The 26,968-nt window shown below is 39.0% G+C and overlaps 1 protein-coding gene across 1 annotated transcript in view; it reads right to left on the bottom strand.

The window, feature by feature from the left end:
• Positions 1 to 22,560, bottom strand: part of washc2c (WASH complex subunit 2C) — a 39,673-nt gene extending 17,113 nt beyond the window's left edge. Inside the window, exons 1-17 of the mRNA XM_008117731.3 lie at positions 22,350 to 22,560; positions 18,213 to 18,377; positions 16,626 to 16,691; positions 15,091 to 15,261; positions 13,767 to 13,860; positions 13,274 to 13,332; positions 12,897 to 12,941; positions 11,648 to 11,746; positions 9,786 to 9,873; positions 8,112 to 8,165; positions 7,121 to 7,230; positions 5,375 to 5,447; positions 4,050 to 4,106; positions 3,118 to 3,270; positions 1,768 to 1,886; positions 993 to 1,085; positions 199 to 306 (exon numbers count right to left, since the gene is read on the bottom strand). Of these exons, the coding sequence (XP_008115938.2) occupies positions 199 to 306; positions 993 to 1,085; positions 1,768 to 1,886; positions 3,118 to 3,270; positions 4,050 to 4,106; positions 5,375 to 5,447; positions 7,121 to 7,230; positions 8,112 to 8,165; positions 9,786 to 9,873; positions 11,648 to 11,746; positions 12,897 to 12,941; positions 13,274 to 13,332; positions 13,767 to 13,860; positions 15,091 to 15,261; positions 16,626 to 16,691; positions 18,213 to 18,377; positions 22,350 to 22,475 (1,680 nt within the window). The 5' untranslated portion in view covers positions 22,476 to 22,560. The remainder of the gene's footprint in view (positions 1 to 198; positions 307 to 992; positions 1,086 to 1,767; positions 1,887 to 3,117; positions 3,271 to 4,049; positions 4,107 to 5,374; positions 5,448 to 7,120; positions 7,231 to 8,111; positions 8,166 to 9,785; positions 9,874 to 11,647; positions 11,747 to 12,896; positions 12,942 to 13,273; positions 13,333 to 13,766; positions 13,861 to 15,090; positions 15,262 to 16,625; positions 16,692 to 18,212; positions 18,378 to 22,349) is intronic.
• Between the last annotated feature and the right edge of the window lie 4,408 nt (positions 22,561 to 26,968).

Here is a 26,968-nt window from a genome sequence, read left to right as displayed (position 1 = left end):
TTTAAATAGTATTATGTGTTTCAACCTTTAATATACCTCTGTATTTTAGCTTTTAGCATAAACTATAATGATTTTAATGTATAATGCTTTTGTCAGACTGTACCCCATTCTTATGCTGGTCTATAACCGTAATAAATATTTGTTTGTTGCTTGCATATATTATTCAGAGAGCGCTAGTTATTATCAGAAATCACCTACCTCTTCATCCTCTTCATCAAATAAGGACAGAGATGTTTTTGCTGTCACTTTGCTTGATGATAAAGGTGAGTTGTTTGTTTTTATGGACTGATGAGAAGAAAACAAATCCTGTTGAATACAAAAAAAGTTGCATTCACCAATTCAGGCTTTACATACTCTGACTCAAATGCTGAGTGCATGAATTTGCCTTATCTGTTAGGGGAGAAGGATTATGTTAGGTAAAAGCGAACACAAGGCCCAACAGATCATTTCTGTCTAATGGCTTAATTGAGCCCTGACACACTTAGGAGAAAGGTCATGCAGTCATTTCACCTCCTCTGCCGAGACTGCTAGTTATTACATTCTACTGACCAGTCCTAATCTGAGGATGGGCTGTGTTGCTTTCATTCCTTGCTTAGAACAGCATGGTGCTTAGTTCATAGCTGGAATCTGAGAGCAGCAGACATTTAAGCTGGAAGATATCCTTTGTGACTCCAACAAGCCAAATGTGTTTTTGACATATGCAGCAAAACTTTCCCAAACATCCCTTTTTGTTCTTATTAGTTAGAAAGAAAAGTTCTCATGTCTTTCAACCCATAAACAAATTCATGAGCCTGGTATACAAAACTAATCTTTACTGTTTCTCAAAAATACATTCTGCCTTTAAGGACAAAAATTATTCAGATAATTAAATGCTGAGTCAATCATAACTACAAACTCAAGACAGGCAAAAATACATAGTAAAATCCACAACATTTGGAATGTTTAGGGCATGTTCGCTCAGAATTTGCTATGCAGTTGAGTTAAGAACTTACTTCAGAATCTTCCTCATCAGAGAAAAGGCTTTTCTGGTCTTTGGAAGGTGTCTGGGTAAAAGGCTTATTGTTCTCAGCAGATGATGGCAAACTCTTAAAAACATAAACATGTTAATTTGAAAAGAGGTTTGTTCTGAAAAAGCTGCTATCAGCTATTCATTTAGAATTATGATCATTATGTAAAAAAAACATTGAAATTAAAAGCCAAGTTTTGAGAAGGAAAATGAGTTGGTGCACCTCTCCAGTATGACATTTTCCTGTTTTATAGGCCTTAGAACTTTTACAATAGTGGAAACTAATTCAATATATGAACTGTGTATTTCCAGAGTCCTTGGGTATAATCAGGGACAATGTGATGGGCCTCTAGGATGGTCTAGCCTTCTAAGCATCTGGATTCTGATTTGTAAAGCAATGCACCTTGAATATTAGCAGAGTTGAAGCTGATAAAGGAGCAAAAATTGTAGCTGAATCCAAGTGAACATCAGAAGTTTGTTTGATAAATTGCGCAGCTTGAATGTAGTGGCAGTCCCAAAATAAGATAAAAAAAATATCTCGTTTGAACTGCTACTTTGTATTCTCCAACTAAGCAGTATATTCTATCTTTATCCAAGGCCAAAGGAGTCGCTTCTAATAACCATAATTAAACCATCTCTTAGACATTAACTTCTCTTACGTCCAAGATAACTTGGATGCTCAAAAGGAGACATTCTCAATGACACAATGATTTCAAAATTTTATTGCAAAAATAAACTTCAGTGAACTTTAGTCTGATTACCTTGTGTCCTGCTGTAAGTTCTTTATTGTCTGTATTAGCATTCTTTACAATGTTGGTGGGGACAGTCTTTTCTTTGAAAAGATCCTGCTCAGCATCAAATAGACCAGTTGTGGGTTTGGCTGTTTAAAAAACAGAACACAAACATTTATTTCGGGAACAAAACTACAGCAAAGGGTTTTAAAAAATAGTTAGAATCATAAAATCTTTGAAGCGGAAGAGACTAGATGGGCCATTCTAGTCCAACTCTCTGCCCTGCATTTCTACAACTAAAGCACATCTGAAAGATGTCAATTTAACCTCTGGTTAAAGACCTCCAAAGAAGCACAATGCATCACCCTTCAAGGAAACTTATTCCATGTTAAACAACTCTTACAGTAAAAAAGTCTTCCTAATATTTAAGAAGAATCTCTTTTCTTATAACTTCAATCCATTATTCAAAAAATTCAATTATTCAAATTATTCAAAATTCAGCCCTGATTGCGTTTCGGAAGAGCCTAAAAACCTGGCTCTTCACACAGGCCTTTGGTTAGACTGTCCATCCCCATAATAATTATGCTCCTTGACCCTTTTTGCACAGGTCGCACTTCTCCTGGTCAACTTGAAATTAGCTCAGGGCTCCTCCCATCCTAAACTGACTTCAAACAAATCTGCTGCACTTTATCTGTTATCTTGAGTTAACAACTTATAATGCGCACTTTAACTTGTCTATTACTGTAACCCCGCTGGTTTTAATTTTATGTTTTATTAAGCGTGTTTTTATTTCATAGGTTAATGTTTAGATTTTATAATTGGTGCATGTTTTTGTCTACTGATGTATTGTATACTGTTATTGTATTTATTTGAAATTTCTGTGAGCCACCCCGAGTCCCCTTTGGGAGAGATGGAGGTGGGGTATAAATAAACTTATTATTATTATTTTATTATTATTAGTTTGTGTTGGAGCAGCAAAGGAAGATTTTCTCTCCATCCCACTATCGTAACAGGAACATTTGGTGAGGACAAGGGAAAGAACCTTCTCAGGAGCTACTTCCAAATATGTAACAGGGTAAACAAAATTTACTCATCAGTTTACCTCTGTACTATGAAAATCTTAACTTGCTAGATGCCTGTATGTCAAACCACCTTTAATGACACAGAAGTAAAGCAGTAAATGATATGGAGATGTTAGATATATGATTAGAATTGCAAAATAAATCTGGTTACTGAAATTATTTTTGTTAAAATTTCCTCAGCATGTTTTGCATAAACAAACAACCTAAGAAAAGGCAAGACAATATTCTAAAGAAAACGGAGACCATCTGATAGGAGAAATCAGAGAAAGAATTAAAGCAATTGTATTGAGAAACTCACCTGAAATTGAATTTGCATTAGTTGACTCAAAGTCTTCATCATCAAACAGGCCAACACTTCCATTAAATTTCTGAGCTTTATCTGTACTTGGTTCTATCAATTTCTTATCTTCTTTCCCCAATAGAAATGAGGGGCTAAATACATCATTTCCACCTAAAAATATTTGGCAGATGTCATTATCGGTATTCTTTAATTAAGCTGGAGTATTTAACATGATGTTGCTGCAGCCAACAAATTACCATTTCACTTATAAATTACCTTTGTAATCATTAGATACAAATATGGATAAGCCAAAGCATAGTTAGGCAACTCAGGTGGATCTTGGAGTCACTTTTTGCTCCCAGTCCACTTGAAAGCAGTTTTAAAAAGTTATATGGTACATAAGGTCTTGTGAGCTACTTAAAATGTGTTTATGAAAGGCATCTTTAGGCAAAGAGGCCTCATATATCCCCTTCTCAAACAAAGGGTAATAATGCACTAAAGACTTTTGAGAAGAAGGGAATTTGACTTTTACATGCAGACAGAAAGCAAAACACATTGGTTTACATTGATCTAGGGAACAGAGGTGAAAAACCAGACAGCAGGTATGCACTTCAGGATTCCCTTTCGCTAAATGCCCTATATACAAATGTTGATTCTTCTTCATTTCCAACAATACTAACCAACTGTGACCCTGCTTTGCTTCCAAGATCAGATAGAATCTGGTACCTTCAGGATATGTAGGTTTAGTCATGTACAGAAATATTTATGTTTGAATATCACTGGTTCAAATAAAAGCAATATTAAGCTTCTCTTCTTAAGAGATTTACTGAACTAGAGATACCCTGCCTAGAGTAAGCCAGGAATCCTTTGCAAACCATAACAGCATTTTGGGGACATAATTTTACTTGAACAGAGAAAATATCAATTGTTTTAGGTCAGTTGGAGATTACCTGGAAAGAGAGAAACTGCTCCAGCAGGAACTTTCCTTACAGCTTTAGATGATGGCTCTAATAAAGAACATAAATTGCAAAGTGAATGCCACGATGTTCACCCACCCCTCATGAAGTCAATATTTGAATGTAAGAGCCTAGGCCAAGACACGCTTTGGCCATGCCTTGTTCTCTTGGGTCTCTGACTCAACATTCTTCAGGTGAGTTAGCTTGTCAGTCACCCATTTGTCTGCATCATAGAGACCCATGAAGAAGATGTTGTTTACCTGTAACTATAGAATCACATTCTGTCCCAATTGCTTCATGAGTCAATGTTTCCTATTCAACAGACACTGGGACTTATAAAGCCTCTTATCTTTTCTGCACTCTTCAAAAGAAGGACATGCCCCCTTGGTCTCTACTACATCCTGCTGGGGCATGGGCCACTCAAATGTTTCAGTCTTAAGCTCCTCAGATTCAGAAAAGCTACCGTTATCTGAGCCATAAACCCATGGCAATCGGACTCCTCTGTGTCTAATACTTGAAATTCCAGAGGACAAGTAAGGACAGATATTTAGGTGGAGGGTGACTCTGAGATCTATCCCGGTCTCTCTATCACAGAGGATGCAAACTGATTTGTACTTTGAAGATCTGGATTGAGATTTCTTCCAAGGACATCTGGATTTACTATAAAAAGAATGAACAGGCAACGAGAATGCCTGTCAGTCTGTGGAATTTTACTGTCACATCGGAATCACTTTTTAAAGATCCAACTTAAACAGAGGTTGGATAGCAATCTGATGGGAGTACTTTGGTTGTGTGTTTCTGCAGGCATCTGGACTTAATGGCCCTTGCAGTCTCTTCTAACTCTAGAATGTTAGGAGTCTATGACTCTGAAGCCATAAACTATGAGTGTTATCATGACCCATGAATGAGAATAAAATAAAAACTACCAAGAGAAGGAGGAAACTAGAAAAATATAAAGAAAAAATAAAGGAAGCTACAGAAAAAAATTGAAGGAAATGACAGAAAAAAATATTCTGAATTTGCACAGAGAGGTTCCTTCACACTGTTAATGTTTTGATGATGAAAAGAAACTGAGGCAAACAAGAGGAATGTCAACAACGTCTGGTCAGAGGGAGGTGGAATTATCACCAAAACACTCTGCTTAGCTATAGGAGTTCTCCAAGCTATTCTGCGTAGGTGCAGATGAGACCCATTTGTGTGAAACATAGTGACTAGTATGCAAAATATGAAGATATATGATGTATGCAGTATTCCCAGAACTTCCTGTTAATACCTGCCCATTGGATATTAGAAATATTCACAATTCAGTCAGTTCTTACCATCATTTATAGGGGATCGGGTTTCCTTCTCTACTGTGGCTTTCCCCTTTGGCAATTCGGCAAAAAGATCACTCTGGTTGAAAACACAGATTAACAGTTATATTAATGGTGAGATATACAAAGTAGCCACTTTTCTATTTGCCTACAATTACATTTTCAAATTCATTAGAACAGTATTTGATTTCATGTAGCAATGCCTTTTTAAAATCTCCCATGCCAACTTAACTACCATAGAAAAAATTTGATACAAAATCAGATGAGATTCTAACATTGCCACTATTCTCCTATATGATTTTGAAAATAACTCTTGCCTGATGAAGAAGCCAACTGAGCCTTGAAAGCTTGCATGATGTATTTTGCGCTTTCCACCCAAATGTTTTGTGGATTTGGTGTAAACCAACATACCTCTGAATACATTTTCATATGGTTGTTCTAACTGACTACAGCTTACAACGTGAAAATTTTCCCTTGCTCCTGGCATGTAATTCCAAATAAGAGAACATCGAATTAGTTTCAGGATTAGGTTAACACAGTAATGAGATCCCAGAGGAGGAAGTGGCATTTCTATCCAAAATAATAAAATAATAAAAGGCATAGCGCTGGAACTTTGAAAGGAATTATGAATTTCCCCACTTATCCTACATAGTTTTCTTCATGCTAAGTGTGAAATTTGCAAGCATTAACTAAAAGGAGACACTAGCTAAATTGTTGCCTTTAGGTCAAGTTCCTCCTTTTGAGAGGATCAACCACATTCCGAAATTCAACTCCCATAATTCTAGATCACTAAGGTTTGTGAGCATTGTAGTGTTGCTCAGGACAACCAGGAATTTCCGAATATCTTATTCTTGCCTCTTTTTTAACCTAATCATTGAGAAAATGTTCTCAATGCTGTTCTGAGTTCAAATTGTTGTTTTATATACTAGTGGTTTGATTTTGTATTGTACTGTGTGTTTATTTTATGTATTGTTTTAGGCACTTTGTGCCACATGTAAGCCGCCCTGAGTCCCTTCGGGGAGATGGAGGCGGGGTACAAAAATAAAGTTGTTGTTGTTGTTGTTGTTGTTATTATTATTAAAATGTTTGTATTGGTGATGTTTCTCTACCACAATATAATCAAGCATAACATCAATGAGTTATTAAAATCTGTATAAAAAAGATCTAAAGCTGTACCACTTTGCATATTCTGTTATGTACTCCTTCTGAAGAATGTAAGAGAAAACATAATACGTATTTTGTATTTAAATTGTGATTGTCTTAAATTTGATAGTCTCCAGTTACCAGCAGGAGCCAAACATTGTTGAGTAATTTAAATTACAGATGCATTCGAAATGGCTGATGTGAAAACAACAGCAGAGCTTGATAATATTTTGGAATATCAGTGAATTCTGACCAGGAAAACAACGAAACACTGAATATTAACGTTTAGACAATATTTGAATAGCTTTGGTTAGGACCAGATTTCAGTTAACAGACTCTCTGCAAGTCTCGCAAGTGGATGCATTGAGTCTGCCAGGCTAGCAGAGATATGGCAAATGCATTCACTGAAACCTTGTACAGGGCAGCAATGGAGGCAGAATTCTTGGAAAACTTCTCCAGGGCATAGTGGGGGTTCTAAGAGGTATCTGCTAATTCTGTATAGGGTCTATTTTGCAGCATTGTTTGGGAACTGGCCGCCCAACAAACCAGCAAGCAGGGGGACGATGGATATGGCGGGTTTTTGTACAGGAATCTTCATCAGATACATACCTCGTCATTGTCAAAAAGTCCTAGCCCACTGCCGAAGAGGCCTTCTTTAGATGGAAATGGCAGGAAATCTTCATCAGTCAACTTGGGGGGCTTAAATATATCATCATCATCTATGAATATAATAGATATATATGTTTATATAAGCGTAGATATAAATATACAGCTGTATCAACATATCTTCCTCACCTACTCTATATAATTATATTGCAAACCTAGCTCTGAGGGCACTGTAGACTCAACCACTCCATTAAGAATAAGAAAGACCTGAAAACATCTTGGGGAAAAATTGAGACATCCCCCTCCTCCGTTTCTCCCCACAAATGAAAAAACAACAGGATGACAAAGTATTTTATATAAGAATAAAGAATCAAAAAAGGAGAGAAGGTTAATCCAAAATGGCTCAAAAGCAAGTCATGGAAGACTAACCTTATCTCTTTTTTAAAGAATGAGAGTCACAAGTGTGATAGATGAAGGGAATGCTATGGATGTAGCATATATTGATTTCAGTAAGGCCTTTGACAAGATTTCCCTTGACATTTTCACAAAGAAGGTAGTAAAATGTGGCCTAGACAATACTATTGTTAGGTGGATTGGGAATTGGTTGACTGGTCGAACCCAAAAGGTGCTTATCAATGGCTCCTTTTCATCCTGGAGAGAAGTGACCATTGGGGTGCCACAGGGCTCTGTCCTGGGCCCAACTCTATGAATCTATGAAAATGTTTAACATAAGATGTTCAGATATGACAACTGGGATTTTACACTCCACAATAATTTCTAAGCATACTTACAAAAATACTTAATAAATTTATTCACATGCTTTCTTTAAAAAGAAATAAATAAAAGGAGAAAGGTACTTTTAAGCTATAGCTCAATTCCCCAAGGTTAAAACATGTAAAACAGACTTAAAAAGGAACCAAGAACGTCCCCATAATTTCCTGCTCCATCATCTCAAAAAAAAAAACTTAACACATAAAGAAGATGCAGAACATACCATCTGATGGAACTTCTTCCTTTTCAGTCACATTTTTCTTACTTTTCGGATATGCTAATAGTTTAAGGAGAAAAGTATAATACATAATCAATTTTCCTCTTTTTTACTCTATGAGTAAACATTCAATTTGTAACAACAAAAAACTCCATTTGATCATCCATACTAAATATATGTATACACATACCCACATGCATACAGACACAGATACACACATATAATTAGGAGATCAATTTGCAACAATGTAATCGCCTATATATATGTGTATGTGCATGCACACATTTGTATATGTGTGTTTGTGTGTATTACCTAAATATATATTTACATTCAGAAAAGTACATTTGATCAACAACAGGTATATATCATGTGTTTCATAAAGTTGGATTGGATTTGAAATCACTGTATCTCTGCAACCATGAACTATCCATGAATGAAATTGTTGCCACTTGAAAGCGTGGGACACAGTTTCAGATCACTGCTACTAGATGCCTCTCCAGCGCACAAACAGCCCTTGGTGGTGGGTCCATACGTGACTGAAGACATCTAATCTGGATACACACAGTATCACAATGAGGGCATCAATTTTTAGATAGAGGGCGGCCTATACAAGGGTTTGCCTGACACGCCTTCCTCTTGACACATTCCTCCCTTTCACCCTCTTCAAAATCCACAGCACTGTTGGCAACAGCTGACCTCCAGTTACAGTGCTTGAGGGCCAGAGATTCCCAGTTCTCAGTTTATGCTGCTTTTTAATAGGTTAGTTTTAAGCTCATTTTAAATCTCTTTTATTGTCCACAAACATTCTATTTTCCATTCTTGAGCTGAGAATAAAGCAACTGCTTTGGGAGATGGTGATCAGGCATTCGGACAACATGGCTGCTCCAGCAAAGTTAATAGTGGAAGATCATTGCTTCAATGCTGGTAGTCTTTTTTCTTCTTCCAGAACGCTGACATCTGTCTTCCTGTCTTCCCAAGAGATTTGCAGGATTTTTTGAGGCAATTTGATGGAATCGTTCCAGAAGCCGAAAGTGACGTTTGTAGATGCTCCATGTATAACAGAGTTGGGAGAACAACAGCTTTATAAACAAGCATTTTGGCATCTCTACGAATGCCCTGATTCTCAAACACTTTTTCATTTAAAAAAATTCTGTACTTGCTGAGCTCCAATAGTGGTCCCATCAACACTGCCATATAATTGGGTTTATGAATCCAAATTATTTGATTTGAACTGGATTACATGGCAGTGTAGATTCATTTGATTAAGTTTAAAGCAGAGAATCTAAATTCAGAAACTCAACTATATGATTTCGTTGTTGATGTCAACTTTTGTGGAGAGGTGACTGCTTAGCCTTAACCCTGCTGTTGTTTTTGTTATTTTTTAATTGCTTGAAGGCTTTACTCACTTCCTCCAAACTAGACAGTGCTGCAAGCTCATCCCTGGTTTGTTGTTGAAGGATCTGCAACAGAATCTCTTTGGCCACAATTGGAACTGTGGTTAAGGAGGTTATGGTAGTGTTTTTTTCATCGTAGTGCAATGGAAAAGTTTAGTTCCATCTGATTAACATACGGGATGTATGCCAAAAATGACAAAGGTCATTTATAGACCAAGAAAAATTTCTGACATATACATAGACCTTAATATTACTGCAAAATGAAAAAAACTGAATCACAACTTACACAATTGCTCTTCCTCTGGTTTAGTTGGTGTGGCCCCCTTGATACGAGCCGCAAGCTCATCTGTAAATGATGCAGGCCTTTTGTTTTTCTAAAGTGAGAAAGACAGGAGAAAGAAAACACAGAAAGGTTCGTAGTTCCAATTTCACGTAAACCAATTTTCAAAAGGTACTAGAAAAATATCTTTATTTTCCAGAAAAGCACACATATTTTGAGCTCTGAAAGTACAACCAGCCCTCCACATTTGTGGGCATGACTTTGACTATGGGCACATTCTACTGGAACACCTCTCTAGGAATTGCTAGGTCCTCCAGTCTGACTTTATTGGTAACTTCCGGTGAAGGTGACTATTCATTTATTTATTTATTTACAGCATTTATATTCCGCCCTTCTCACCCCGAAGGGGACTCAGGGCGGATCACATCACACATATAGGCAAACATTCAATGCCTTTTAACATAGAACAAAGACAAGACAAACATAGGCTCCGAGCGGGCCTCGAACTCATGACCTGGTCAGAGTGATTCATTGCAGCTGGTTGCAGCTGGCTTGCTTTCCAGCCTGCGCCACAGCCCGGGACTACAGAGTTGTGCTGGAGGAACTAGAGTTTCCTAGAGAGATGTTCCTCAAGGTAACAAAAATAGTGTTTGCTTTAATTTCCAGTTTTTTTGTAGTGTCCTGTGCACTTTTATCTTCCATAGATTTGATCATTTGTGGATTATTTGCTGCAACCTCTAAGGCTGACCTACTACATCTTTCTCAATGATTTATAAGTCTTACATGGAGTTCTCAGACTCTCTGCAAATCTTGAGAGACTGGAAACGCTGAAAAAAAAACCCCAACAACTCTCAAAAGTAAGTAGGACTGAATTACTCAGTAGCTGCTTCTATGGTCCTATTCCTTGTTCAAAGGGTAACAGTGCTTTTCATCAGAAGCTATGAATGAATCAGGACTCAGAAGAGAGATATCCTCTGTTCGGATATCAGCCAGCACTCCAAAGCCTTAAATCAAGAAATAGCGTTCTAAAATCTACAGAGATACTCGCAGGAACACCTCAGCAAGCTAGAGTCCAAAAGTGGCAGGCTAAAACCCGTAACCTCAATCCATGGCTGATACCAGATGAGAGACTCCCCCTTGGGCACATAGAAGATTGGGTGACTTGGAAGCCGCTGAACAGACTGCGCTCTGGCACCAGGAGGTGCAGAGCCAACCTTAAGAAATGGGGCTACAAAGTGGAGTTCAAGACATGCGAGTGTGGAGAAGAGCAAACCACAGACCACTTTCTACAATGCAGTCTGAGTCCTGCCACATGAACAATGGAGGACCTTCTTACAGAGACACCAGAGGCACTTCAAGTGGCCAGATTCAGGTCAAAGGACATTTAGTACAATTGCCAAGTTTTTAACTTTGTGTTTTTAAATATATGATAACTCTACCCCCAATTCTCACATGATAAATAAATAAATAGCAACTACCATAATTTCAAAGTGCGGGTGAGCATACGTGTTTTTTTCAAAACAACTGTAATGTGATATGAAATGAATACTACTGTAACTTAATACATTCATCAGTGAACTAATGCTAGATTTCAGTTAGAAGTCAGAGAAAATCAAGATACCATAAGATGATTTTTTAATTTATTATTTATGTCCGGTATTTCTACCCCACCCTTCTCCCCTGGGGGACTCAGGGCGGCTTACAAATTGGCAACCCAGTGCCATCACGTCAACAATACAATACAAAAGGCATTAAAAACATTTTTCACTTCAAGTTCATGAACCCCCTGAAATCTTTCAGTGGACCCCAAATTAAAAATGCCTGCTATGGAAAAATTTTCCTGAATAAATTTTCAAACAATTCCTTACCGGCCTCAAATTTTGTTCTAAGTCACACTCTTCATCCTCTTCTCCCTTTTCAGAGTCACCAAAAAGATCTTCTTCTTCATCACTTATCAATGTTACTTTCTGGGGGGAAATGGTAAATTCTTTATCTCATATTCAAGCACACTGAGAAAACAATGTTCTCTCTAGTGATATTTATCCAACTTCCTATATATTATTTATCAGGCAGTAGCTTCCCAATATGTGACCTTGCAGAAGTATCCTTCCCCTCCACCACTTTAGACTTTTTCACATTTTGTTGCATTATAATCTGCCACTGAAATTGATTTAATTGGTATTGCCACCACTTAGATTTTATATGGCAGTGTAGAAAGGGCCTCAGTTTTGGGGAATGGCCTTCCTTTAGGCAAAGTCATGACTGTGCTATGTACCATTTTGGAATAATGGATTTAATAGCACTATGGGCATGTTCATAGCTTGGGATAGTTTTTTGAATAACCCAAACATGACTGGTATTTCTACACAACTTTACCGTAGGCCTTTCTAGTAGCACTTTGTTTTTTGTTATGCTATTTATTTAGATGTCCACTACAAAAAACTCTAGGGCCTTCCTTGGAGATCATATGGCATTCTACAGACAAATGGACTCCATTCAACTATTTATGTGACTTTTGGAGGTACTGGATTCCACCAGAGCTTATTTAAGCATGACACAGCAAATAAGATGAATGAGGCAACCAACAAATGACAATTTGTTTTTATTTACTTAATATTTTCACCAAAATAGAAAAAGGTACCTATACTTATTACTATCTTGTGTACATCAATACCAATTAAATTGATTTCAGTTCCAGATTGTAACACATCAAAACGTTGGGAAAAATGAGAGAGCTGTAACTGTGGGCCCTTCCACACAGCCATATAACCCAGAATATCATGGCAGAAAATCCCACAATATCTGCTTTGAACTGGGTTATCTGAGTCCACACTGCCATATATTCCAGTTCAAAGCAAAAAATGTGGGATTTTATTCAGCTGTATGGAAGGGACCTGTCTTTCCTAAATTTGATAGTCTCACTTTACAAATGAATGAACAGGTTGCTCACCTGTAACTGTAGTTTTTCACACTTGTGGAAAATAATGGGTTTTTGCAAATGTACAGAGACCCCATTGGATTGTACTAGAGCTGAGTAGTAGTACTTTCTTTTTTTTGCACAGTCATCTATGCTTACAATAAAGGTACAATGAATAGGAGACTGAGTACATTTCTTACCAGTCTCTGATCATCCTCACTTGCATCACCAAATTCTTCCAGTTCCTGAAACATAGAAGCAGCTTAAGAGCACCTCAAGTATATTCAAGCAGAATTAAGAATGTCCAAATACTTTATTTATATAATAACATATAAAATACTTCATTTATATCATACTAAATCATACATTTTAACTTTGTTCATGTTTTTGAATACATTACAACTGTACTGTCGGTTCACTTCTGATACAATAAATAAAAAATAAATTATACTAAAGACAAAAGTCTGGAGACCACCAGCATGGTAACACATACATTCCTGCCATTTCCTTGAAGTGTTACACCCCTTTGTTTCAAAGCTAAGACAAAAATACTCAAGACAAAGATTTATCTTCTTACCTCTTCATCTTTTCCTTCACTGTCAATCATGCTCCCACGATCACTATCTACTGAACCTTCTGTTCCACACAGGAAAGAAAAAGATGCATTCAGATTAGACTTATGCATGTATTATTTAACTGATCATATTCCTAGTGCCTTTGTGCAAATCAAGAGTTCAACATGGGTAGAATAGATACTTTGGTACTCGAAGTCCCTGCTCCCACAATTTATAGAATGCCCCCAACATTCCACCTAGTGACTATATAGTAACAGCAAAAAAACAGTACCAGGCGAACTTATCTTTTTCTACTTTTAATACAAATGTACACAATCCAGGATCCATTATATGTTTTGAACCTTTAACTACTATAAGATCTAGCATAGCCAGCATGAGTAATTTTCAAGCATCAGTAAAATTGTATTAGGAAGGCATCCAGATTGCCTACATCTGTTCTAAATATGCAGTCATAAAGCTCTTGTTCCACTTAAGTAATAAAAAAATAGGCCGTACCGTCACTGGAGAGATCACCAAGCCCAACATCATCTTGCTCCATGAAGAGCTGGGAGCCAATTAAATATGGCAAAGGCCTCTCAATGTAAAGATCCTAGAAAAAGGAAGAGATTTTTTTTCCCTTATGGTATACCAGGTAAACTGAAAACCTGAAAACTTACATATACCACATCTGCAACACAGATCAAACTTCTTTTTCAGAGATAAGCATTGAACAATTTGCAAATCTAAAGAAAAACCCGAGACTATGTGAAATAAGTAATATATCGTATGTTTTAAAAAATATAAATGAAAGGTTATCAGGAGATATATTGTGCCATACTTCTCCCATACTAAACATTGAGAAATTCCCATATTTAAGAATACTTGAGTATTAATCTTAAATCTGCCTATATCAAGTATACCATTGCTCGCAAGCTGGGGGCTCAGGTAACTAGAAAGTGATGAGGGGGTCCTCCAAAAAGATACATGTTAGCTAACAAATGACAAATACTTTCAATTCATTGGGTGAAAGAGAACGGAGGAATCACTCCTGCTTTGGACTGTCAACTTGGATAGCCTTAAGAAGGGATTAGACAAAACCACAGACAATAAAATTAACAATGGATGGCTTGTATTTGGATGGCTTGTAATGCTTCCAGTTTTAGATGCAGTACACTTAATATCAGCTGAGGAAAATAAGGGTGTTTGTTTGTATACATCTGTTTGGTCGCTATGTCAAGGGAAGGCTGGATCACACAAAGCTTTGGACTGGATCTTTTTGTGTTTTTAACAAATGCTGCTTTATGAGCTTCCTTTACCAACATTACCAAAATGCAACATGCAAGCTATCAACTTTTTTCCACCCACTCACACAAGAAGAAACTAGGATATCAGTTTTTCAAGCCAGCAATATTTCTCTAAAGCGAAATTCAAATGATTTCAATCTATCATATGTATGGCTTTGAAATGTTTTAAAATAGATATCAAGATTTTCTCTGACATTACATGTATAAACACTAAACTTTAAAAATAATTAACTAAATATGAAAAGAAATGAAATGACCCAAGATTTATACGTGAGAATGTAACTCTAATTACTTGGCATCACCAGGTTATGGGAAAATGATAATGTGAATTATAGAAGACTTTTAGTTATTAAGAAGATAGGGAAAAAATCAAGAATACTTTAGAAGCCTGAGGATAGAGCTCACTGTCTTGATTCAGGTTCATCTTTAACTCACTAGCTCCAAAACAAATTATCCCTGATCTAAGATCATCTGTTATACTATGCTCTCTTTTTAGTGCAGAGAAAGGTTCAAACCTGAGATACAAGGACCGTTACCTTAGGCTCCAGTATTAATTCTACCCTTTCATTTGCCTCTTCTTCGGAGTCTGAATTTCCTGCTTTGATGTCCAACTGTTCAAAGGCACTATCAAGAACCTGCAGTCCATAATTCACAGCTTCTTGGATTTTGGGAATCAAATCAATTTCCTTCTGCTCACGGGTCTTCTCCTTTAAAAGCAATATCGATACATTCGACAGTTAATTTCTGATTATATTGTTCTAAAGTACAATAGAAGAACTGGGATTTTGGGGCAACAATAGAATAACTTTATTGTCATTGTACAATGTGACAGATTATAATTTTATTGTTTTAATTGATGTATGTTTTTACCATGTTTTTATTGTTGTTTACAAATTTTAACTGTTGGGATTTGTATGTTTTTATGTTGTAAGTTGCCCTGAGTCCGCATGTAGAGAAGGGCGGGGCACAAATATTCTAAATAAATAAATAAGTAGAACAAAATTAAATGCTTTCCCTAGTGCACATCACAAAACAACACACTCATCCCTTTGCACTCCCACCACCACCGCACAGCCCCCAATGCCACATCAATGTGAAACCATATACCGGTAGTTCAATATAGTTACAGCTCTAGGATAAAAGCTATCTCTCAGTCTGTTTGTCTTTGTCACCCTGTATTGTCTACCAGATAATAATTCAAATAAAATTTTTGCTCAGTGAGATGGAGTTTCAAGAAGCTCTGAGCTTTCTTCAAGCTGCGGTACTTATAAAGTTCTTCCGAAGAGGGGAGAGGACGACCAATGATTCTCTGTGCAGTAATGGTGACCATTTGGAGCACCTTCCTATCTGCCACCGTGCAGTTATTTATTTATTTATTTACAGTATTTATATTCCGCCCTTCTCACTCCAAAGGTGACTCCGGGAAGATTACAATGAACATATATATGACAAACATTCAATCCCATCAGAGAAACAACATGCAGTATAGACAGACACAGAGGCAATTTTAACATTTCCATTTTAACATTTCTATCTTCATGAGAGTATGCGCGATTCCAGCCACAAGGGGAGCTGTTGCTTCACCGTTCACTAGTGACACCAAGTACTCTACTTCCTCATTCCTTTCCGTGTCCTTCTGGCAGTTTTATGATGTGGTAAATTAGTTAAATTAGCGTACCTACATTTCCTAGTTGACAGATACAACTGTCTTTCAGGCTGCTTAGGTAAACAGCAAGCCAGGCTATTTAATGGTCGGGGGCTTAACCCAACCCGGGCTTCAAACTCATGACCTCTCGGTCATAGTGATTTATTGCAGATGACTACTAACACAAGAGTAGTACATTTTAAACGTAAGTTCTGAACATCCCTTTCTAAGTATGCACAGTTGATGTTAATTGTCCTCAAACTGTCTTTGACTTAATGCAAAATGGAGGGACTCAAAGACACATTAGAAGTAATAGTCCTCTTAACGTCTTGTCAACTCAGGATCTTTAATTTGTCACTTTCACCACAGTGCATGTACAATGAATCTCACCAACAGACAGCTACTTTTTAAAGGCAATTCACTTGCCTGTTCTGGTTTGTCTCCTTGTTCATTTCTAGGTATGGGTTCCTCCACTTCATCATCATACACTCTCTATAAATATAAACACAAAGGTTCAATTGTTTTAAAACCACATGCAGTTATTGTTGACAAGCAAAGCAAACACAATATTTATATCTATCTACATAATAAAAGTCAAAGTTTGTATGTATGGTTTGTGGGTGACTGATTTCCAAAATGGTTCTAGCATCCAGACTTCCATCGCTGATGGATCTGGACCAAGCTTGGCACATAGACATACCACCTACCCCGACCAACAGAAAATGCTGGAAGGGGTTGATCCAAGAATTTGGGACTTATAGTTCACTCACATTCAGACAGTACTGAAACTTAACCAACAATGAATCCGGGCATATCCAACATGGCTGACTTTGAATACTGATGGGATTTGTGGGAAATTGACCTTGAATTTTGGGAATTGCACTTCACCTACATCCAGAGAGAACTGTGAACCCAAACAGCCATGAATCAAGACCAAATTTGGCATGCATACTGAACATGGCCGACTTTGAATACTGGTGAGGTTTGGGGGAATTGACCCAGGATTATGGGAGTTATAGTTCACTCACCCTTACACATTTTCTAATGTGACCATTCATAAAATGCAAAAACAAATGAGTACTTCTAGTATTTATCATTACAAAAGTCCTACACCAGGCATTGCCGGATATTGAAACTAGTTTATAATAAAAGTGAGTGTATGTATATAGGTGATTTCTGAGACAGCTCCCACTTCCAGAGAGCACTGTTACTCCCACTGATGACAGATCTGGATCAAACCTGGCGCACAAATGACCAAGAGAAAATACAGAAGGGGGTTGATCTCTAATTTTGGGAGTTACAGTTCACCCAACATCCAGAGAGCTCTGTGCCTTCAACCAACAACAGATCTTGACCAGACTTGGCACACAGACTCTCCATGACCAATAGAAAGTACTGGAGGGGTTGGGGGGGGGGGGGACTGACCCACATTTTTGGGAATTTTAGTTCACTCACATCCAGAGAGCACTCTGAATCGAACAATGATGGATCTGGGCCAAACTTGGCCTGTCTTCTACTGATCCTAGTTGCTATAGGTACAGTGTATCATCTCCAAAATCCAGTCCTGGGTTCTTTTCTTGATCACATTAAAATGTGACAGAAAGTTGAAAAGTTTGAAATCAGATGTGCTATAGTCAAAATTAATGAATTGTAACAGTGAGGGCCAGGTGTCAATGATAAATAATAAAAGGTGAAATAAATGAAGAAATACTAGAGTAAAATTTAGTAAATGATATCTCAAAGCATCTACCATTACTCAGTTTCATATTTACATTTGACTTCTGCAACCAATTTGGTTTGATGCAACCAAAAAATGAGAAAACTACCTCATATTAAACAATTCAAAATGCACCAAACAGTTACATGCCTAGATAACATTGTTTTGGAGATGCAAGACCAAGACAACTGGACTGATGGTGCTCATTAAGGGCAATTTCGTCCATACCATATGTTCATACCACACCACAAGTTTATTTCATTTCATGATCTAGCACATAATTATAACATACTTACATTTTCAATGAACTGCGTATTTGAAAGCATGAGGAAGCCATTGAAGACATTGTGCAGGCGACAATCTGTACTTTTTGTTTCATGAATCAGTCTGTCCAGTTGCTTCTTGATTTCATGAGTCCTAGAGATTGTTTGCTGAGAAAATTCTTGCAGAAAATGCAAAAGCTATAGAAAAATAAGAATATCTATGAGCATCTATGAGACAAAGGAGATAAAGCAAACGTCTTCAATGACACATGTGTCGAACTGTGTCGAACTGGATGAGGGCTAACAAGTGAAGCTTAATCCAGACAAGACAGAGGCCCTCCTGGTCAGTCGTGGGACCAATCGGGGTATTGGGTGGCAACCTGTGCTCGACGGGGTTGCACTCCCCCTGAAGGCGCAGGTCCGCAGTCTGGGGGTCCTCCTGGATTCATCTATGGCGCTTGATGCCCAGGTGTCGGCGGTGGCCGGGAGGGCCTTTGCACATTTAAAACTTGTGCGCCAGCTGCGACCATACCTCGAGAAGTCTGACTTGGCCACGGTGGTCCATGCCTTAGTTACATCCAGACTGGATTACTGCAATGCTCTCTACGTGGGGCTGCCCCTGAAGACGGCCCGGAAACTCCAACTGGTTCAAAGATCGGCAGCCAGATTTCTAACGGGAGCCGGCTATAGGGAGCACACAATGCCCCTATTAAAGCAGCTCCACTGGCTGCCGATAAACTGCCGGGCCCAATTCAAGGTGCAGGTTTTGACCTATAAAGCCATACACGGCTCGGGCCCTACCTATCTCCGTGATCGCATTTCCTCCTATGAGCCAGTGCGGACCTTGAGATCTTCCGGGGAGGTTCTTCTCGCGCTCCCACCACCGTCTCAAGTGCGGCTGGTGGGGACGAGGGAACGAGCCTTCTCGGCAGTGGCCCCCCCGGCTCTGGAATGCATTGCCAAAAGAGATCAGGCAATCCCCTACATTATCCAATTTCCGTAAGGAACTGAAGACCTGGTGGTGTCAGCAGGTTTTTGAGTAATTATATTGGACTACCGCCGATTTCTGAGCCTGAATATATTGCATAAGATTTCCCTAGCCTAAAATGATGCATTTTAATATATTGGATTTATGGTTCCCGTCCCCTTGATCTGGTCATGTAAGTGTGATTTATTGTTATAATTGTATTATTTTACTTTGTTTATAATGTGTATTATGTTATTATGTAATGTTTGTGTTGCTTTTATGACTGTAAACCGCCCTGAGTCCTATCCGGGAGATAGGGCGGTATATAAATAAAGTTTTTATTATTATTATTATTATTATTATTATTATGGAGAGGGAGGGAGGGACTGGAAGAGACAGGATTAAAGCAAAGAATAGCCTTGGTTTTATCCATATAGCATTCACGGTTTTATATTATTGGAGGAGAGGTTAGAGTAATAGATGGAACAGCAGTGCCTTGGATTTTTATCTATACACCACTCACATTGATATGTCATTAGAATATGGCAGCATTACAGGAATAGTAATTTATTAGGAACTTTCTAAAGCTCTGCTCCTTCTGCAGGGAATTTAAGGCATCTCTCCCCCTTCCGCAACTCATGTTATGCTCATAACAGGCCAGTGGCATAAATTAAGGTGAATGACAGTCCCTATCCCAAGGCAATCCACTACTGAGTAGAAATTGAAAAGTACTTGTCAGGATCGTATGCTCAGGGCCTTCCATGCTTCTATGCTTTTTGCATTTTGTTCTATTATTCTGACATATGTTGTTGCTATGCATACCTCACTGGTTAATGTAGAAATGTCGCACATGCTGAAGTGTACTATTGTATTCATATCAATGTAAAATTTATTAGCATTTTACATACTATATTTCACTAGCTGTGCCCGGCCATGCATTGCTGTGGCTAGGACTTAATTTTTCTTTTCTTTTTGTTGTATAAACCTAGAGGCGTGGATCAGAGGTTGTGCTGCCACTTTTCAAGGTTGTGGGGCGTTTAGTTTAGTTGTTTTCTCCGGTGCCGTGATTCCATCACCCTTTTATATATATAGATTAGCTCATATATATGTAAAAGGAGTACAGGAAGTCCCCAAGTTATGAACAAGATAGGTTCTGTAGGTTTATTCTTAAGATAAATTGATATGTAAGTCAGAACAAGTACATTTTTAACGTGTAACTCCAGCCACACACACATATATGGCATAGGGAAGGGTTAACACCCCTGTTGTTTCGGTGTCTGTGCCCCTGTTCAGAAGATTTCACCTCACTCTGTCCCTGTGATAATTGGATTGGTGTGGAAACAAGGATTGATGATAAAACTTCAGTGGAGACACCTTTTCCCCATGATAACTCTTTTAGGAGTGAATTTCCCTCCCTAGGGGCAGATTTCTCTCACTTCCTGTTTTCTTAACTCTGTTCTTAACTGTAAGTTGTTTGTAAGTCAGATGTTTGTAGCTCAGGGACTGCCTGTACATAAGAAAAATGCCATTTATAAATGAATTACCCAGCAGAGGATGGTATAATCTCATTACTGAGGAATATAGAAATGCAATGTGCAAAAGGGGCCTAAATTTCCCTCTCAAGGTGGATGGCAGGATGTCAACAATGGCTTAAGCCAGTGTTTCTCAGGGTCCTTCCAGACAGGCCCTATATCCCAGATTTTCTGCTTAAATCTGGATTATATGAGTCCCCACTGCCAGATAATCTGGGACAAACGGAAAACCTGGGATCAGATCCTGGGATATAGGGCCTGTCTGGAAGGACTCTAAACTCTGCTACTCCAGGTGTTTTGGACTTCAGCTCCCACAATTCCTAACAGCTGGTAAAATGGCTGGGATTTCTGGGAGCTGAAGTCCAAAACACCCGGAGGAGCAGAGTTTGAGAAGCACTGGCCTAAGGTTTCGTACCCTTTTTAGCCATATCTTGATAACATTCTGAAAACATTATCGTTTTGTTTAGGCGAGCATCCTTTTATTTTAAATATATGCCTAAGCTCTTGTTTGGGGATCTTGGGGTTTTGTAAATACGGTAGAGTCTCACTTATCCAACACTCACTTATCCAACACATTTTTGTAGTCAATGTTTTCAATACATCGTGATATTTTGGTGCTAAATTCGTAAATACAGTAATTACAACATAACAATTACAACATAACATCTGTGTCCAATTCTGGGCACTGCAGTTGAAGGGAGATGTTGATAAGCTGGAATGTGTCCAGAGGAGGGCAACTAAAATGATCAAAGGTCTGGAGAACAAGCCCTATGAGGAGTGGCTTAAAGAGCTGGGCATGTTTAGCCTGCAGAAGAGAAGGCTAATAGGAGACATGATAGCCATGTACAAATATGTGAGGGGAAGTCATAGGGAGGAGGGAGCAAGCTTGTTTTCTGCTGCCCTGCAGGCTAGGACGCGGAACAATGGCTTCAAACTACAGGAAAGGAGATTCCACCTGAACATCAGGAAGAACTTCCTCACTGTGAGAACTGTTAAGCAGTGGAACTCTCTGCCCCGGGAATGTGGTGGAGGCTCCTTCTTTGGAGGCTTTTAAACTGAGGCTGGATGGCCATCTGTCGGGGGTGCTTTGAATGTGATTTCCTGCTTCTTGGCAGGGGGTTGGACTGGATGGCCCAGGAGGTCTCTTCCAACTCTACTATTCTATGATTACTGCGTATTGAACTACCTTTTCTGTCAAATTTGTTGTATAACATGATGTTTTGGTGCTTAATTAGTAAAATCATAACCTAATTTAATGTTTAATAGGCTTTTCCTTAATCTCTCCTTATTATCCAACATATTCGCTTATCCAACGTTCTGCCGGTCCGTTTACGTTGGATAAGCGAGACTCTACTGTCTGTAATAATAATCAATGAAGAAGCAAATCGTTATAATGAGGTCCTAGGTGGGACCCAGTGCTCGTGGCGTCATTTTCACAAACACAGTGGGAACACTGATTTCAAATACAACCAATAATAAGCTCTTGGAATCTAACTTCCGGTAAAAGAGAATGCTAGGGACGAATGAGACCAGGCCTGAGAAGCTTGGTGTTTTGGACTCCAGTCCCCAGAATTCCTGGCCATGAGACGAGCGGGCGAGGGCTTCTGGGAATTGTGGTCCGGCTGCGCCAGGCTCCGCTCTTTCGGGACCTGCCTCCCTCCCCGGCCTTACCCCGGCATCCGCGGCCAAGGACCAGCCCTGGCTTCCCGCGCGGACCTCCTCGAGGGACCAGGCCCGCTCCCATAGCAGTGCCGCCGCCTCAGCTTCCGACAAGACCGAGGCGGCAGAAGAAGACATGGCGAGAGGAGGAGGAGGAAGAGGCACCGCAGCAGCAGCAGCTGAGAACAGCGCAGCCAGCGGTCAGCTGACTCTGAGCTCTGATGACACGTGACCGGCTCTGAAGGCGCCGGCTCCGAGGACCAGCTTAGACTGGGGGGCGACTTCCGGGAAGGAGGCCGCCCTGTCATTCACGTTGTGTTTTCCCCGTTCGAGTTAAAGGCTTCATCCCACTGAACGTGTCAAGTGTTTGGAAGAGTGGATTATCATACAGCTCAGGCATACTCCGTTTTGAATTTAATGAATGCTTTTTCCTACCTCCATCACACACTATCTGTTTCATTCAGCAGTTCTCAGTTGGGTTGCTGTGATTTTTCCGGGCTGTATTGCCATTTTCCAGAAGCACTCTCTCCTGACGTTTCGCCCACATCTATGATAGGCATCCTCAGAGGTTGTGAGGTATATTGGAGACGAGGCAAGTGAGGGTTATATATCTGTGGCAGGTCCAGGATGGGAGAAAGAACTTTTGTCTGTTAATGTTTCAATTGGTTGCCTTGATTAGCATTGAAGGGCCTTGCAGCTTCAAAGCCTAGCTGCTTCTTGCCTGGGGAAATCCTTTGTTGGGAGGTGTTAGCTGGCCCTGATTGTTTCCTGCCTGGAATTCCCCTGTCTTCTGAGTGTTGTTCTTTATTTACTAACCTGATTTTAGAGTTTTTTAAATACTAGTGGCTAGAATTGGTTCATTTCTATGGTTTCCTCCTTTCTGTTGAAATTGTCCACCTGCTTGTGGATTCCAGTGGCTTCTCTGTGCAGCCTGACCTTATGGTTGTCAGAGTGATCCGGCATTTCTGTGTTCTCAAATAATATGCTGTGTCCAGGTTGGTTCATCAGCTGCTCTGCTATGGCTGACTTATCTGGTTGAATTAGTCTGCAATGCCTTTCTGAAGTCACTTGGGAACATACTGCAAGTTGCTTCTGGTATGAGAGAATTGGCCATCGACAGAGACGTTGCCCAGGGGACGCCCAAATGTGTTACCTTCCTGTGGGAGGCTTCTCTCATGTCCTCCCAAGAGAAATACAATTACAGTAGAGTCTCACTTATCCAAGCTAAACAGGCCGGCAGAAGCTTGGATAAGCGAATATAATAATAATAATAATAATAAAAAAACCTTATTTATACCCTGCCACCATCTCCCCGCGGGGACTCGGGGCGGCTCACATGGGGCAAAGCCCGATCAGTATAATTTACAAAAACAACAGTGTAAATACATTGCACAATATACAAAAGATAAAACACAATAAGGCAATAAAACAAGAGTTAATACAACAGTAATAATATCAGTCAACCACCAAGTACAATTCCGTCGACTTCATAGATGGGGGGACTGCAGTAGCAATATAAAAATAGCATCATCAGGATAAAATACCCAAATAAAAGAGACCTAATAAAATTCAGGATAGAATTATAATACCGACTGAGGCTGGATAATAAGGATGGATTAAGGAAAAGCCTATTAAACATCAAATTAGGTTATGATTTTACAAATTAAGCACCAAAACATCCATGTTTTACAACAAACTTGACAGAAAAAGCAGTTCAATATGCAGTAATGTTATGTTGTAATTACTGTATTTACGAATTTAGCACCAAAATATCATGATATATTGAAAACATTGACTACAAAAACGGCTTGGATAATCCAGAAACTTGGATAAGTGAGACTCTACTGTATTATTGTTGTTGTTATTTCTTTCAATGGGACCCACACTGTCTTTAAACTACTAATGACAACAGAAGGATCATGGACAGCCATTTCATAAAGCAGAGTATAAACTGAGGCCCCTTCTACACTGCCATATAAAATCCACATTATCTGCTTTAAACTGGAGTATATAGTAGTGTAGACTAGGATAATCCAGTTCAACTCAGATAATGTGGAGTTTCTGCTTTGATGACCTAGATTATCTGACAGTGTAGAAGGGGCCTGAGAAATCTACCACTTCCCATTCTATTTTGAGGCATTTCTAAGTGCAGGCAAAGGAGTGGACCAGAGACTCAGGGCCCTTCTACACAGCCATATAACCCAGAATATCAAGGCAGAAAAATCTCACAATATCTGCTTTGAACTGGGTTATCTGAGTACACACTGCCATGTATTCCAGTTCAAAACAGAGTGTGGGATTTTATTCAGCGGTGTGAAAGGGGCCTCTGTGGGAGTCTGTTTTTGAAGTGTGTAGAAACAGAGGAGGTCAACTGTCTGATGAAGTCCTTATTGTTTTCCAGCTAATTCTCCTATTGCACTTGTCTCAAAGGAGAAGCAGATAGATCAGGCATGGGCAAACTTAAGCACTCTGGGTGTTTTGGATTTCAACTCCCACAATTCCTAACATCCAGTAAGATGGCTGGGAGTTGAAGTCCAAAAGACCTGGAGGGCTGAAGTTTGCCCAAGCCGGGGATAGACTCAGGGGGTCACCGTATATACAGATTTATGCAGGATTTAAATGCTCTTAATCCATTTGTTATCCTGTCTCATTCAGTACTTTCTAGGTCTGCTACTATTCTTACACTTTTGTCTCAACATCTGCTAAATGCTGCTCTGTTATCGATCAGTGCTCATCCATCTTTTCTATTCCGCTTAACCTTGATAAGTCAATGAATTTTAATGTTTGAATTTAGGGGCAGACAAATTACATAGACTGCCTATGAAATTCTGAGCAAACTGGCCAATATTTTTCCCAGCTCTCAACTGCATCACCTTACCAGCAGGGCTACGTTGATTCAGTATATAGATTATTTATTTTATTGGATGCCTCCTCTCCTCTCGAGGTTTGTCAAACAGATACAGTAGAGTCTCACTTATCCAAGGTTCACTTATCCAATGTTCTATATTATCCAACACAGTCTGGCTTTTTGTAGTCAATGTTTTTGTAGTCAATGTTGTAATGTTTTGGTGCTAAATTCATAAATACAGTAATTACTACATAACTTTACTGTGTATTGAACTGCTTTTTCTGTCAATTTGTTGTAAAACATGATGTTTTGGTGCTTAATTTGTAAAATGATAATGTAATTTTATGTTTAATAGGCGTTTTTCTTAATCCCTCCTTATTATCCAACATTTTCACTCATCTAATGTTCTGCCGGCCGTTTATGTTGGATAAGTGAGACTCTACTGTACTACTGTAATATATCTTCTCTATGAACTGGCCACTAGGAGGCACAAGGCCTCCAAAAGTGTGGTTTTGTAAGACACAACTGACATAAAATATTTGTTCTGAATCAGAGGCAGATTGGATTGAATCAGTACTTACGATTGCCAGACCAATTCCTAAAAAATGGTGTGCCTTTCTTGGAACCTTATCACATTAGGAAATTCTCTGTTTCTGAGACTGAGAATGATTTTGAATGGGTCACATCACATGACGGTTGCCCCATCCCGTCAGTATTGCGTCAGAATTTGTCTGCCAAGTGTTGCAGAAACGGATTATTTGCAAACATAATTCTAATAGTGTTTTTTTTAAAAAAAAAAATACTACAGATTCTTCATTGCTGATGTGTATGATAGGAAAATCTATATGCATCCTAAGGGCCATAGAGTGATGTAGGGGGTGTTTTGAATGCATTGGGAGAAGCCAGACTTTTATGGTGTAATGAGTCAAAGCGCAATAATTTCAAATCATAAGAATAGTAATAATCAGGTGTGATGAAGAGAGTATGCATCATGTCTCAATACGTCATGCATCCAGCTCCAAAAAATATGGGATGCATACTGATATAAATGGATTATATCTCAATGTGATAAGGTACGTGGTGCTTGCCATTTACGGTCGCCAATGGATCCCAATTTTTTTTCTGTTGCTAATAATAATAATAATAATAATAATAACTTTATTTTTATACCCCGTCCCATCTCCCCGAAGGGACTCGAGGCGGCTTACATGGGGCCTGGCCCGATAAAACAAACAAATAACAGTAACAAAGCAATAAAACAATTATCCCAGTAAAAAACATCAACATCAATAAAAACAATCATTAAAATCAACAAGCAGGATACAGTGTTAAAAACAGGAGACTAATTCGTAGATCCCAGGCAAAGTGCAGAGTGTTACGAAATGGGAAAAGGAAATTTCACAGTTGAATGGACAATAAAGTGCGGTATAAAATGGCAAGATAACAACAATGGGACTATTATGGAATGGACAGATAGATCAATCCAGCAACAACTAAACATCGAAGGTCTTTTGGAAGAGCCAGGTTTTTAAGCTCTTCCGGAAGGAGAGGATGGTAGGGGCCTGCCTGATCTCTCTAGGCAGCGAGTTCCAAAGCCGGGGGGCCATGACGGAGAAGGCCCTCTCTCTCATCCCCACCAACCGTGACTGTGAGGGTGGGGGAGCGAGAGAAGGGCCTCCCCCGACGAGCGAAGAGAACGTGTGGGTTCATAGAGGGAGATGCGGTCTCTGAGGTAGGCTCCTTTATAATCTGTAAATCTATGTCCTCCTTATGAAAGACCATG

The sequence above is a fragment of the Anolis carolinensis genome, chromosome 3 (genome assembly GCF_035594765.1).
Source record: "Anolis carolinensis isolate JA03-04 chromosome 3, rAnoCar3.1.pri, whole genome shotgun sequence".
In the NCBI taxonomy this organism is placed as follows: domain Eukaryota; kingdom Metazoa; phylum Chordata; class Lepidosauria; order Squamata; family Dactyloidae; genus Anolis; species Anolis carolinensis.
This window is presented reverse-complemented; position numbering and strand designations above follow the sequence as displayed.